The sequence below is a fragment of the Solea senegalensis genome, linkage group LG20 (genome assembly GCF_019176455.1).
Source record: "Solea senegalensis isolate Sse05_10M linkage group LG20, IFAPA_SoseM_1, whole genome shotgun sequence".
Taxonomy (NCBI): Eukaryota; Metazoa; Chordata; class Actinopteri; order Pleuronectiformes; family Soleidae; genus Solea; species Solea senegalensis.
Genome location: NC_058039.1, coordinates 5,078,891 through 5,095,119, shown reverse-complemented (window position 1 = coordinate 5,095,119; position 16,229 = coordinate 5,078,891). Strand labels below are relative to the sequence as shown.

At 41.4% G+C, this 16,229-nt stretch overlaps 1 protein-coding gene across 5 annotated transcripts in view; it reads left to right on the top strand.

Annotated features, from left to right (window-relative positions):
- The window catches only part of trps1 (trichorhinophalangeal syndrome I), a 102,617-nt gene extending 87,277 nt beyond the window's left edge, over positions 1–15,340 (top strand). For all 5 annotated transcript variants that reach the window (XM_044053023.1, XM_044053022.1, XM_044053025.1 and 2 more), the window contains exons 10-11: positions 9,525–9,647; positions 12,862–15,340. In XM_044053023.1, the coding sequence (XP_043908958.1) occupies positions 9,525–9,647; positions 12,862–14,514 (1,776 nt within the window). In that variant the 3' untranslated portion in view covers positions 14,515–15,340. The remainder of the gene's footprint in view (positions 1–9,524; positions 9,648–12,861) is intronic.
- Positions 15,341–16,229: the final 889 nt, after the last annotated feature.

Sequence of the window (16,229 nt, the reverse complement as noted above, 5' to 3'; positions counted from 1 at the left end):
CATAGTTTGCCATAAGAAGTGTGTTTTTTTCCCAGAAAAATAAAGCAAACAATCGAGAAAAGTAATGGTGATGTCCCTCGAAATGATAAAAACCACTCTGCATCTGTCATGCTCTCCCATTTCAGCTTGCTTCATCTTATTCTTAGTGGCATCCACATGTTGACGAACATACACATGCAGTTGAATAAGAGCAGGATGCCGACCGCTTTATTTTTTGACATAGATTAAATAAACTTGCGAAGAAGAATCCAGGAGCTCTGCCCTCTGCTTTACATTCCACACAGCGATACATCAGCACAAAGAAAGGCCGAGGTCAAATCAGGAAGACTTCCATTACAGATAGACGATAATACACACATGGTGCATGGTGTTTGTTCACCTCATCACAAAGATGTCTTTTACCTATACAGCAAATCTTGAAAAACACAAACCTGTTTTTGTGGATATCGGCCACAAAAACAGGACACAAACAGAACTAGAAGAACACACAAACACACATCTGTGATCTTGAGGTCTATGGACTCTGCATGCTTAGCAGCTGTTTATCAAAATTAGATCAACATGAAACGATTTCCTTTTTTCTGTTCACTAATGTGATTTTCCTCTCCCTCTCTTCCCTCTCTTCTCTTGCTCCCCCAGCAGTTCACTGGTTATCAGGCCTTTACCCTGAACACATAACTGAGGAGTCAATGCAACACATGATCATTTATCAAAATCAGATCAATGAAAATAGGATTTTGTTTAAGTGCAGCCTGGATTTTGTTTGTGTTAGAAGTGGTGCACAGTTTCTGCACTGAAACTTAGACCCTCTCATCTCTGTGTTAAAGGAAAAAAAAACAAAACAGGAAGAACTACTTTATGAACAGAACCCAGGAGGGATGAAAAGACGAAGGAAGTGAGAGGAAACAGGGCCGGAAAAGAGTGATAGTGTAAGGTGAAAGAATGAAAGGAGATTGAAAGAAAGGAAGAGGGCCACACACAGTGTGACCCTGTGTGTGTGTGTATACTTGTATTTCTTACCTCTTTAGGTCCTTCTCTGGCATAAATACTGACCTTGTCAGGACCAGTAGTCCTCATGGAGACCAAAACCTGGTCCTAATCAGGCAGAACGTCATTTCTGAGGAAGTGGTTTAGGTAGGGCTAAGATTTTCATTGTGGTTAGGTTAAGGTTATGGTTAGGCATAACTAGTTTTGGTTAAGTTTTGGGTTTATAAATGAATGGGAGGCAAATACAGTGTGCTAGGAGGAATAGCTGCACAAACATGTGTTTGTGTGTGTGTGTTTGTGAGAGGCTGACCTCACTCTCCCTTTGTGCCAAGTGGAGATGTGCGTGTATCATGGTGATGTCATCTGATTCTGGTGTTTTCCAGTCTTTTCTTTTCATGCTCATCTGTCTTGGTCTCTTTCCTCACAGCTTTACACACGTGCACAGAAACACACACTCGCGCGCACACACCCACACATTAACAAATGTGCATACGGAGACACACACACAGGATGTCAAGGCTGTTGTGAAAGATGACACCTCTCACACAGAGCTGTGTGTGTGTGTTTGTGTTGTTGTATGTTCTTGAGAAGGGATCTGATTTGCCGTATCCTCCACGGTGTAAAGACATTGTATTTTTTATGGTGCAGCTGCATCTGTACGTTTACAGTATTCTAATTGGACGAGCTGTTAACAAACACACATGTCACGTTCATCAAGTTCCTACTTGACTTTTTTCTTAACACTTATAAGCAACTTGCATCACTCTGAAAGCGTCTGGGTCACAGTTAACAGAGCACAGTGCTGATGCAGCGTTTCACGCCGCAATGACGTCATTGTCACAGGCTTCTTGACCATCAGCACCCCAATCACTGATGAGCAATCATCACCTTCCTCCTGACCCGCTCACCTTCCTCGCGCTTAAGTGACAGACTGGAGGGATGAAGTGTCTGTTTGGCCGTTCAAGTGAAACAGACTCATTTGTAAACATTTGGCTTGTTTCGTCCTTCTGACTTTGTGGTTTGTGATGAGCTATTTGTTTTGTCCTACATTATAGTTTATAAAGAAGGATAAAATAATAGCTCCTCAAACTTTAAGAGCCAAACCGTCTTGATCACTTCCTGGTGGTTGGCTGTAGTTCAGATCCCAAACCCGGCCTCCTCCATGGTTGTAAAATGAGCTTGAACTAAAAAAAATTCCACATTTATCACAAACTGAAAGTAGCAGTTAACCACCAGAGGGCGACTCTCCTGGTTGCAGCAAAAATAACTCAATTTGTATTTGTATTGTAATTCCAACTTATAACATTATAACATAGGTAAACATTTTCTATCCAATTGGTAGTCTCAGGTTTTCTTCAATAGCATAAAATGTAAATTTTGTAAAATGATGTTCCTATTTATAGGAATAAAACATGGCACATAGGAATAGGGCATAATCGATTAAACTGTCGATTATTTTCTTGATTAATCAAGCAATCGTTTGGTCCATAAAATGTCAGAAAATGTTGAAAAATGTTGATCAGTTGTTTCCCAAATGATGTTCTCAAATGTCCACAAACCCAAATTATTCCGTTTTATTGATTTCTTTGTTATATGGAGGAAAGAAAACAGAAAAATCCGAATTGATTATGAAATTAGTTGAAGCATCGATTAATAATCCATTCATAGTTGCAGCCTTACATAGAGTTGACACCAGTGTGATTGACAGCTTTACTCAGTGGGGTTGCAGGTGAAAGTAAGATTTTGTTTTGCAACCAGAAGACCACTTCCACATGCAGTCTGTTGTGTTTATTTCCTTATACGTTATGTTTGATAAGTTGGTCTAGAGTGGTCGATTAGATAGGTTGTAAATACAGCGGTTCTACACCACAATCACAACGGTGCAGGTTCTGGCTTCAGTTGATGTATTCAGTGCGAGATGTCAGCACTTGCAGCATATTTTGGCTTCATTTTTGTACAGTGAGAGGGAGTCGAGATGCTATATGTGACACAAGTTTCAGCCAAACTTTCAGACTTTTCAGACAATTTACAGCCTCTTCTGCTTTCCGCCATCATTATATCATGATTGTGTACAGTATATGCTGTAGATATACGAGAGCAGGCTTTTGTGAGTATTATTGCAGTAGAAGGCCACCAAAATCCAACACCTTCCAGCTCCTGTGCTGCTCTCTGTACAGCTTATGTCTGAAGACAGATTTAATTCTGAGTTTCCTCCTTACTGCATGCCTTGGTTTTTAAATAGTCTTGTGCCATCACCAAGGTTTTCTTGTCCTGAAATTTGATTTTCTGTTGGTTCTGTCACCGCAGCCTCTAAAGAGCTGCTGAATGTGCTGACCTGATACCATTGTGCTGGAGTATGAAGGCTGCTGGAGCAGTCTGTGTCTGGAGGAGGGCTCCAAGCAGGCGCTCACTGAGCTGAGGTTCATGCTCAGTGTGAGCAGTAGGTGTTTAGTAACACACAGACTGGTCATTTCCATGTCCAGCAAAGACAAGCGTCTTTAAAGCTTTCCCGTCTTGTTTCCAGGTAATACTATATTTGCAGTTTTATTACCCCAGAAATCCATATGACATTTTGATGAAGCGTCAATATGCTGTAGCAAAACCTGTTTGTAGATGGGACAGTCACCTTGCTTCTTCATTAGAATGCAATAGGACTGTGCATGCCTTGAAACACAGCAGAACAAACAAGTTAGCTGTGTTACTCTGTGACTTGAAGGACTATTGCTTTACGTCAAAGTGTGCAGGTTAATAACATGCTATAAAACAAGCATGTCTTGATTGTGAATATTTACATGATTACATTTTGGATTCAAATGTGTCAGCACCTTAAAAATAATCACTTGTGCATCATCTTATATGAAACCTGGCTAATGCAGATTAGCCTTGTTCTTGTGCTGACAACACAAGAACAAGACTCATTGATTCCTGTAGGGGGCAGTTGTTTTGTTTTCCTTCACAAAGTTACGCGAGGCGGGGGAAATATTACGCTGGCTTTCTGCCATTTGTGTGTTGCTCATTTTTTATCCCGTGCTGTTGGTTTTTGTTTCCCTTTGTTAAATAAGAAATAAACTGGTGAAATAAGTTTAGTGTCCATTCACTTTTAATTTGTTCAACACAAACACAATTATTCTATTAGAAGAAGTAATTTAAATGCATACAGTAGTCTGGGAAACCACACAGATGGAGCCATATGGCTCACACACACACCACACACACACACACACACACACACACACACAGTTGATGGTTGGTAGCGCCTATACTCTGTGAGATTGGTCCCAGATGCTAACCCTAACCGTAGATCTATGTGTGTGTGCACGCAGGGATGAATTTTTTGTTAAATCTTAATCAACTCTCTCCGTCTTCTTGTGCACAACTCTATTATTGTCTGTCCTTCATGTATGTGTGTGTTTGTGCATGTGTGTGTGTCCGTACATGAGTGCACATTAAGGAGTGAGCAGCAGACTGATACAGTATATGGGATATTGGACTTGGCAATATAGAATTTAGTTAATTCCTCCTGCTAGTCTTCTAGCCTGATTAAATAATTGCTGATTTAATACAAGTCAATGCATGCATCTGTGCATGTGTGCATCTCTGCTTTTGTGTGTGTGTGTGTGCACGCGCAAGAATGACTTACTCTCTAAGTGAATTAAATGTAATTTCATTTTGAAAGACGTTGTTTAGAGAGCACCATTTTTTTAAATTTTATCTTCGACGGCAGGGCGCCTCAATCTATTTCTTCTTTTTCTCTTCACCTCCCTCAATGTCTATTTCAACACGTAACTCATTCAAGGTTTTCAGCACATTTACATTTTCCTTTAATCGTGCTTGAAAGAAAAAAAAAAAGCAATCATAAGAATTATTTGACCCCTCTCGTAGAAAGAGTTGTTTGTTTCTTTTCCACCCGTATTCAAAACTAAACATGTTTTTGCCTCTTAAAACAAATTAAGGAAATGCCATCAGTCTGTGATAAAAGCATATTTTTATGAACTGGTAGATTAACATAAACTCAGGATGTTTATTTTTAAAGTGGAGGTAAGCATTAAAACAGACTGCAGGCGCTGCTCATGAATAGGCCACCAAGCTGCTTGGTGGAATTATTTCGAGATGCCACCACTCATTGCTTGCAGATGGCCACTGTAACATCAGGGGTACACAAAGTGAATGAGAGAGGCTCAGTGTTGCTGCACAACCAAACCAGCGGAAGCTTATCTATCCAGACCAGCTCTTCCATAAAGATCTAAAAGCACGGGCAGTGTAAACAGTTTGTATAACATCTGTAAATTTATGGCTTCAAGAGAGAGTCTGAATGGACTGAAAGCCACAGCTGAAGGGTTCAGCCACTGTGTGGTTACACCATATGTTTTGATGTTGAACAAAAATCTGATTCTAAAGAGTGAAGCCATAATTTATTGGTGCATTTTATAGAGTAAAGTCATGAAAAAGTGACTAAGAACGGCCAATAACTTCTGTTTGAATTTAAAGGATAGCAATCTTTTCAACCCATTTAACAGATATCTGGCATTGTAAACCATACAAGTCAGAAAACAAAGTTAAAATGACAGAATTACAGATGTTTACAAACACTGAGGGAGGAAAACATATCATGTGAAATGAAGTCCATTTAACAGGTGCATATTTTCCCCTGAAAAAAACCCTGTGTATGTTTTAAATTTACTACCATAAGGGTAAAAAAGCTCCTTGATGGAGCTGCCGTGCATTAGAGCAGAGAGATTAAACTGATTGTGAACTTAATTACTGTAAGCCTATAAATGTTGTTTTATTTGCTCCCTGCCACTGAGTAATTTGAGCTTAATTTCATCATTGGCATTGTGAGCCTGATAAAACTGCAAATATTTTGATGTAATCTGATTGTTCCTACTGATCCTTTCCATAAAATACTGCATTATCTGTCTCTTGATAAGATATTTAGGCACCAAATTATGAGAGAATTCCATATGGTCCCATTTTATTTAGCAGTAAAATACACTTGTTTCTTGACTGTTTTTGCTTGTCTGGAACTGGTGTGATTAGGCAGAAATTGATAAAAAAGTTTAATTTCTTGACCAATGGATGTTTGTGTGTGTGTGTGTGTTTCTCTGTCTTTGTGTGTGTGTATATATATATACACGTGTGCACGTCTGTGCTGCATGTGTGTGTGTGTGTGTGTGTGTGAGAGGGCGTCAACGGTGGTGCTAATTGAACGGTATCACAGGTCACAGATAAATAGATGTCATTAAGACCCTGAGCTCTAATTACTAGCCGCCCTCCTCTGCAGGCTGAGGTGAGTGGGAGAGGCCAGGTATCAGTCATCAATCAGAGAGAACACACATGGATTCTCACACACACACACACACATTCTGCAGGTACACACCCATTCACAAGCACATAAACACAGGTACCTCTGTTTAATTTAGTAAATAATGGTTTCATGTGTGTTTGTGTGTGTGTGCATGTATGAAAGTAAAGTCTGAGCCAAGCCAACCAGCAGATAATTGAAAAGGAAGTTTGAGATCATGAGCAAAAGTGTGTTTCTGTATGTGGGTTTTTTTACAAGGTGATGGGGCTATTTTTGTACTTTCCTATGTAATTGACACTTGACCTTCTCTCTCTCTCTCTCTCTCCCTCTCTCTCTGTCTCACACACACACACACAAACACACACACACAAGTGTGTGCCTGCTATCTTTGTTGGTGTGGATTGCTGTCTCACATCCGAATCTCACTTTGCCATTATTAGCAAATATTTTCTACATTTGCTACATATTTAGCACCTTTTCTGGGATAAACACTGGCCTTATCAGGACCAGTAGTCCTCAAGGAGACCAAAACCTGGTCCTAAAAGGATAACTCTGTGTGTGTGTGTGTGTGTGTGTGTGTGTGTGTGTGTGTGTTGCAATGAGGGGCAGCTGTGGGGCCATATGTGAGTGATTTGGGTGCTCAGAGGGAAACTGAATTCTGATGACAGACGCACTGTTTGGCTTGCAGCACTACGCACATACACGCACAGGCGTGTGCGCGTGCACCTCCACTCACACATACAGAGACACACACAGAGACACAGGAAGCATACATCAATCAATCACCTGGCTTTGTCTCTCCACATGTGGCGACCGTATGGTGCACGTTACGCACACACACACACACACACACAGGTTTTCACAGCTATTCTTCTTAGCACACTGCATTGACTTTGATTCATTTCGACAGCCTTAACAAAGCATCAATCCTAACCTCAATCATGGCTAGTTAAATGCCTAAACCTACTGTTAACCTAAACGCAATTCAAATCTTAGGCTTTAACTAAACCAGGTCCTCAGAAATGAATGGGGTTCTGCCTCATTAGGACCAGATTTTGGTCTCCATGAGGACTACTGGTCCTGACAAGGGCAGAGTTTATGCCAGAAAAGCATCCTAAAGAGGTAACAAATACACACACACACACACACACACACACACACACACGCACGGTGTGTGAGGATTTGTGTTTTGCTGATGTCAGATGCACAAAAACACATGTCCCATAAATACTCCAGTATTATCTCAGGTGTTAAGTGCATAAAACCTTTCTGGAAAGAGGACATTTTATCACACACACACACACACACTGTGACTGTGAGTGTGAGACCAGGGAAGTTGTTTCTCTTCATGTCAAACACATTCAGTCAGTACGAAATGCGTCACTTTCCTGTAAAATGCCTGTTTATATGCTAGAGTTATAGCAAGGAAATAGATAAGCAATTAAAGCAGTTTTCATTGGCGGCAGAATTTACGCTTAATCGATCATTCCTCATGTCTAATCCGTCTACTCTGTCGAGTACGAAGGTTTTCTGTGTGTCTCTGTGTGTGCACACAAATATCATAACATTTAAAAGCTGGGTGATAAATTTCTTCTAGCATTAGCATTCAAACAGTTTATCTCCACTGTCTCTCTCTCTCTCTCTCTCATTCTTAACAGAAATGACAAGTGATATCCTTCAAATAAATCTACAAACTGCACTGCATTATGGCTTCATGCAGAATGTACATGTACACGTGTGTGTGGTGTGTGTTCCCACAGACGTGTAAAGTGCTTAATTGTACTGTGATCATTGCATTACACCAGGCCGCAAAAGCAAACTGAGCAGTGTTGTTCCCACCGGGCTCCACTGCTTTTAGCTGGCATCATGAAACAGATGCTTGATGAATGTGCTGCTAGTGGCTCCAGCTGCAGCTCGGAGACTACTGAAAGCCCAACTGAGGAGCAGCACTCTTTTGTGTTAAAAAAGTTAAAACCCCGAAGAAAATGTGCCAAGCGCTCAGTACTGTCATGAACATAAAACAAGAAGACGGCAGTGCTGAAAAGTGAAGGTCCCGATGGACAGTAAGTCCACTATGCAGGGAAGAGGGAGAAATATACTGTGATAACAGAGGAGGAGAAACGACACAGGGAAGCATGGCAGACTGTTTTCTTGGATTTTTGGGACTCGTACCTGTAGGCACATACCACACTCACCACATATTCTCAATCATTAGCTGCTGCTGTTGTCATGACAACCCAACAAAAACATAAAGAGACAACCATGCACACAACACACAATAATGAATAAAGAATAAAACAATTTGTAATAATTGGCCATTTGTTGTGTTGAGTTAATCGTCTGTTACCCATTATTAAAAAAAGGCTCAATTAATCTGCCCAATCGATAGATCATTCAACCTCCACTCTTAACCATACAAGCAGAGTGTCATATAAACAGTTTATACGTCAGACAATACAAGAAGAATGTAACAGGACTGGAAAGAATAGTGAGGACAGAGTTAGGGAAGGAGAGCAACAATAGTTGGATATAAAAAAAGAAGCTACAGGAAAGACAAACAATGGTTGGATAGACAGGCAGATGGAGAGAACAGACAGACTCATGGAGGAGAAAGATGTGGTATGCTGTCCTCCCAGGGTCATAAAGGTGGTGAATGGGGCCAGGGACTTAATGGGATGGAGAAACGTTGTGATTGGCTCATTACTGTGATGGAGCGCGGTGCCGTGACAATTGGCCTTTTCACCTCCCTACCATTCCTTGCGCACACTACTTTTCTATGCACCAATGCACTGCAGAGGTGTGTGTGTCTGTGCACGTGTTTGTAAAGTCAAAGACTCCACTGTAAAGTACCTCCTGCAGTTTGGGTAAACATTAATACACTTTGTACAACAAGGTAAAAGAGTAAATCATTTCTCTCCATGTCTGTCGAGGAGTACTCGACAAAAGGACTCTCCTTCAGAGAGCCTGAGTTCTCTCTGAGATACTCACATATTTAAAACACACACCAGCTCCTCAGTACAACCACTGTCACACATTGTGTGTGTCGGTATTTTTATTAACTTTATCCAATACATATTGAAAGCAGTGTAGAGAAGTGCAGATTTCCTCTTCTCTCTCTCTTCTCAATAACATGAATACTACTCCAGTTTCTTCCTTTTCTTCGTCATACATGTATTACGCCATCTATAGTTTCACGTGGACCCTCTAATTGTGTGTGTTCCTTCTTCATCCGTAGCGGCGCAGGGGAAGCGGTGTCTTCTGTGCAAACTGCTTGACCACCAAGACATCGCTGTGGAGGAAGAACGCTAACGGAGGCTACGTCTGCAACGCGTGTGGTTTATACCAAAAATTACATTCGGTAAGTCATGAACAGCCACTGATTACTCCGAGCAAAGGCCTGTGGGGGAAATAGAACATGGCTGTACAGCAGTCGCACCAGGAATAATGGAATAATGTTCTCTTTCAAACAATTTAGTAGAGTCGGAGAATAGAGCTTCAAAATACCAACACGGACACCTGCAAGTTATCTTATTAATAGGAGCAGTATCATGCAAAAGTTAATTAAGCCCTGAACCCCTCCGCACTCATAGAATAACTTCATGTAGTGTACTCTTTCATAAAGATTATCTGGGATCAGGAATTCAGCACTTCAGACTCTTTAATAGACTCTGTGCCGAGTGTCTCTTCGTGGACGGGGTGGTTCTGACCACTAATTGTCATTCCCTATGTCTGCCCCATTAGCATACGATGCAAATTAAATGGTGCACACTGCAGTTAAATTTCTTGAATATATATCTGTAAATCCCGCTGTGAAAAAGTAATATTATGGAGGAAAAAAAATATATAAATTTGCTTTGGTGGGTTCCAGGGAGTTACAGAGCGTTTCAGCAGTCACAGTGAGACATTTCCATAGAGTGAGAAATATGATGGACTGAATCTGCTCTACCATCTAAGCCTGGGGAAAGTCTATGGAAATACAAAATTTAATTAGAGTGCATGAATTACAGATGAGATAAAGACCCAGCCAGGAATTTAGTTGAGTTCAGAATATTGAACTTTGCTACCTCAGATAGGTTTTAAGGGGTCTACGCTAATTCTCACTTAAAATGTTGCTATTTTACTCAAGTTAAGGGTGAAACAAGCCCTGCAGAGCCTTGGCATATAGTATTCATAAACCCTGTGCCCACTGGCTCAGGAAACGGTTTAATCCCAGGTTTAAACAGGATTTTGGATATGTTTAATCAGTGCTCACTCACTGGTTAAATTACACATATACTGTATACATATATAGATATATGTATATACAAATGAAAAACAGAGTTTCTGTTTAATTAATCAGACAATGTGACAGTACAACAGCACAGGCCACAGTGTGCTTTAAGGGGATGACAAACTATCGCAGTACTCCTTCCTGTCCCTGCATATGTTCTCAGTTCAACCCGTGCATCTCATCTGCCGCTCCAATCACGTTCTAGTTCCCTCCTCTCTTGGCAATCATCATGGCAACCATATTTTATATCCCATAATAAAAGTTTTATATTCTCTACACACATTATTAGAGAGGATAGCAGCTAGTAAAACACTTGAGAGGGAGAGGGGGAGAAAGAGAAGAGAGAGGGTTATGAATAAAAGAGGGAGCAAACGGTAGACATAAAGGAAGGGAGAGAAAGATACACAGAGAGGGAAAGGAGGATGAAGACAAGGAAAGAGGGCAAGAATAAAGTAAAGAGCGGGGACAGAGAGGTAATGAAAGTTGAGGGTGTGTATGACGAGACAGAAACATAGATAGAGGGAGAGTTATGTCAACCACCAATGATGCAGCACAGGTATTTTATCAAACCTACAATATTCATAAAGGTGTACAGCTTTTGTGTTTGTGTGTCTCATAGAATTGTACACAGCCTCTTTATGTAATATTTATGTACATCTTGTAAGATTTAAATAAATATATAACAAAATGATCTTTAAAGTTGAAAGAAGAGGAAGACATTTAGAGACGGACGAGGAGCAAAAACAACAAAACAAACTGTGTTTAATTAAAGCTGAACTGAAAACTAAACTTAAAAAGACATATATATATATATATATATATATATATATATATATATTTATTTTTACTTTTACTCTTAAGAAGACATTGTTTACTGCCAGGGAGTGATGCCACACTGGTTCTGTTGGCCGTCAATCAAATGCCAATTATTCCCAACAAATAAACAGCAAAAAGGAGTTGTTTGGGAAGCAGCTAAAATTCCTCCTTCATGTTTATTGTGTATCGATCGATAACACAATCAAAAGTAAGGGTTGTGGACCTCTGAGTGGGCTTTATTTTATCACCTCGCCATTGTCCTGCTCGACGCTCGGTAAAGAAACAGAACACAGCTTCTTTTTCTTTCTCTATGCATCTCCTGCCTCTCCCTCCTGTGTTCACCACCACATTTCTCTCCCCCTCTCTCATTCATCTCACCTCTGTCTCCCCTCGACTCAAATCCTTCCGTTTTATTTCCCTTTTCTCCTCTTTAAGTTGAAACATGATCACTCAAGGGCTATAAAGAAGAAAGCTAATTTCTGTGCTCTCAGTCACATCGTGATAAACTTGTTTACACGATCACAAGAAAGTCTTCAATGTACTGTATATGTATCAATATAATATTAAAGCAGGGTTTCCTCTGTACAGGGAGTTAGCACACATTCAGAAGATGTTAAAAATGGAGTCACGACAAAGACCAACACACACTGGCCTTGTGTTCCTCACACACACACACACACACATATTGAACATGTTCTTTGAGGATAGCAAGTCATTAGTTTTGAGTTTAAATGAAGAAATCAATGGAAAAAGAAGAACAACCTTCACCATTTGTTTTATTTCCAGAAAACAAAATTCTTCATTCATTTTTCTGGAAATAAATTGACTGCTTTTTCTTTTTTGTTTTGCTCATATTTTAATTTTTTAATGTTTCATTCAGTTTTATAACTCTTTAAAAGTACTTTATTAATCCTGTTGGAATATGGATTAAGTGCCTCAGAAATTATGTGTGGGGGATTTTGAAGTTCTGCTTGAATTCTGCCTTTTTTAAGGTTTTTATTCATTCACTGAACAAAAGCACGTCAGAGGAAGCTACCATGAATACTCTTTGACTAATTATGATTAAGTGATGGTAGTGAAGACATAAACAAAGGCTTTACAAGTACGTTCATGTTCATGAGGAATCTGACAACAAAAAGTTAAGTCTCCAGTTAAACTTCATTTACTTCAAATCCAAGTGCTCCCCCTTGTGGTTTGGGCTAAAACAGTTGTCCTCGGGAACGCTATGTAAGTTGATGTTTATTTAATTTATTTGTTTTTTTTTTCCCAGCATATTACATTTGAAGGTCCACGACATATGAATTGAGACTTTCACAACTTTGACCTACAATTAGTTAAAGTAAAAGGAAGTTTTTACTATATTCCACGAAAATTAAATAATATGATTTGATAGGAAACCCTAAGTCACCATTTGTGTCATTGTGTCTGTTCGAACGTGCATTGATTATACGACACTCACCATACTTTGTTTTCTCTTCTTGTCCAGACACCCAGACCTCTAAACATCATCAAGCAGAACAACGGCGAACAAATTATTCGACGGCGAACGCGAAAGCGCCTCAACCCCGACTCTTTGTCGTCTGAAAACCCCACCTCCAAGCAGCAACGAATCACCAGCGAGGAGCGCATGAACGGGGAGGAGTCGGACCGAAGCTGTGCGTCGGTGAAAAACCAGCAGCCTTCGCCTCGCTCGCGCTCACCCCGATCCACGCAGGCCTTCCTGGCCAATCAGACGCTGGAGATCCACAGGCGCATGCCGCCTCTGCTCCTCCCTTCACACACTCCCTCCTCACTGGTAGCCGAGGGCAACGGGGGCATCGCAGAGGGAGGCCTTACGTCGAAAGTGGATGGGGGTAAAGGCGGAGGGGGATCGGAGAGGGGAAGTCCAATTGAAAAATATATGCGTCCATCCAAACCGTCCAGTTATTCACCTCCTGGTTCACCCATTGAAAAGTATCAGTATCCCCTTTTCTCTTTACCCTTACCATTAACCATCTCACCTGATTTGACCCCAGAGTCGGACTGGCTCAGATTCTGGACCAAGTACAAGATGGCAGCCACCTCTGGGGTTCCTGGTAGTATCAGTAATCTCAGCAGCCCCGGTGGCCTCGGAAATAACGCACATTATCTTGGTGCAATGGTGACTTCAGTACAACATCATCAGCCAAGCTACACGGTGCCTTACTGCGCCTCTCCCTATTCTCCTCTTCCGCCTCCTCCAGCTCCTCCCCACTATCCCCCTCCCCCTCTTCATCCACAAACCTCATCATCATCAACCTCATCGTCATCACTAGAAAACGATGCTCCTTTGGATCTTGCAATGAGACAGAGAGATACCGGTGCTGCAAATGCCCACATGTCAACAAACGGTGCTGAACGGAGGAAGCTGGAGTCTCCACTTGCTGAGAGGTTGCGAGCGAACTGGAAAGGAGAGAAAAAGGAGGAGGAGAGGACTGACGAGGGAGGGAACCAGAGAGAGGAGATCAAAAAGGAAGAACAGGATCACTTGACAACAAACCGGTCGGTCGTTTCATCGAATCGTACAACGGCGGAAGTGGCCACACAGGACGATCTGACCAATCGCTGCATCCACTGTGGGATCTACTTTCTCGACGAGGTCATGTACGCCCTGCACATGAGTTGTCACGGTGACCAGGGACCATACCAGTGCAGCTTTTGCCTCCATGTGTGTGTGGACCGCTATGACTTCACCACACACATACAGAGGGGCTTACACAGGTACACGGACAAGACGGTGCAGCAGAAGGGTCACGCGCAAGATGGAAAAATTCAGAGTAGCACAGCGATGTCGGAGCGGGAGTCTCCAAGCGTCACTCCAGAGGGAAAAACAGACAGAGGTGACCATGATGAGGTCACATGTGAACGTGGTGATGTCACAGGAGTGGGTCGTGATGATCGGGAAGAGGAGGAAGAGGAAGAAGAAGCAGTGACAGGCAGTGGTGCCAATGATAATGCAACAGGAGCTGAAGAAGAGGTTAGAGTCGAGACTCATGACACAACAAACAAGGAATTAGGAGGCGAAACGCCGCCGGACAACGGCGCCGACACCACGAAAAGCGCAGAGGTCTCGACTGTTGCTGAGGGTAAAGACTTAGAAGGGAACGCAGAGCGTAATTAACCCGAGACTTTTGACTCTCACAAACTTGTACGAACGTGTTTCACTGAATGAATAAGCTGTATGCCATCCTGTTCCTGGAGGCTAGCTCATGTCAAAATGGGCCTATCCTGGGCACTAAACGGAACACATCCACATGCTGGAAGCACTCGGCTGTCAAATGGTCAAAAATCAGTGTTGGATCCCGCTGAACTGCTGCAGGGACAATTTGGAGGAGAAGTCTAAATCCTTTGTTGAGTGACGATCACTTGACAGCTCTGTAGCAAGTATTCAACAATGGAGTCCGGGCGTGCAGCTGAAATCACCTTTAATTAACAGTCACTTGTGCGCCTTCCAAATAAAAGGATTGGAAGCTCGACTGAAAGTTAGACTGGTCTCATTTAGAATGAGTTTGAGGAGCTTGGCACTTGCACAGCCACCACACAGCAGAGCAACAAATAACATGCTGGAAGCAAAACACTTAAGCTGAACTGAAGCTGTCCTGCACCGCGCTAAACTAAAACCCTGACCTGGTCTGATGCATCGTTCAGTCTATTTTATGTTGGTACAATCACATCTGTTCTGGTTCAGACTTCTCTTTTCCTGGTGCAAACATTGTTTTTTTTTAATAAAAAAAAATGTTCCATTGTGCAAATGGATTCAAAACCAAAACTTATTTTGAAAAGTGAGAGCCAGTCGCTCCGCGCTGCAGTTCAGCTGGTGCGTGTGATCGGTACAAAAGGATCAGTTGGTTTCTTTCACTCCTGCCCTGTCAGTGGACTGCTTGGGTTTGATTTGACCGTGACTTCTTGAACTGCTTAAAACCAGTTTGTAACTGGTAAAAAAAAACTATATATATGAAAAAACAAAAAAATACGGTGTAATGCCGGACCGAAGTGTTCTCTTCATCCGTTTGGATCGAACAAGTGACAATATTTTCTACTTTCCTCCGTGCCATGATACTAGCTACGTGCCTGGCTGCCTGCCTAACTGAACAACCACCTATTAACCAGCTTAACATTTATATGAATAATAATAATAATAATAAAGGTAATAATGATGATGTTTTAGTTTAAAACATGCAATTTGCTACACTTTCCTATATAATATGTTATTTTGTAAAGGAACATAATGCTTTTCTTTTTGTTGCAGGAAATGGTACTATAAGAATTTAGTCTGTTTTTATTTTGTTGTTGTTTGTGTTGCGTTGATAACAGCTGTCTAACAGACAAGGTACAAGACGGGGGGGATGGGGGGGGTAGTGTGTTTGTGTGCATTTGTGTTATTGCGTTTTTTTGTTGTTGTTGTGTGTGAGGATCCAAGTCCGTCCCCAAAAACAATGTAAACATAATGAAGGCTTGCGCTTGTGTTTTTTGTTTGTTTTTTTTTTCAGTCCTCAGGGGTCACGCGTGTTGCACACCAACCCACCTGTTTCATAGCATGGGACACATCATTTTTACATGGTCAATGGTGTCACGGTTTTGGCATGTTCTCTTACTTATATGTTCTTTATCATGTTCTTTATGTGCCAATAGATCTTTACGGTCTTAGTATGTAACGTTTTTTGTTGTTTTTTTCCCCGTACGTCTTTTTTACGTGTTGTCATGGATTTGTGTAGAGAGAGAGAGAGACGGACGAATTATTCGGGTTAACTGTATGATCCTTTTGCTCTCTAGCTGAGTCTACAGAGCCCTTTTTTTTGCCTACAGTGTTTTATTCAGCCGATATTATTGCTGAGA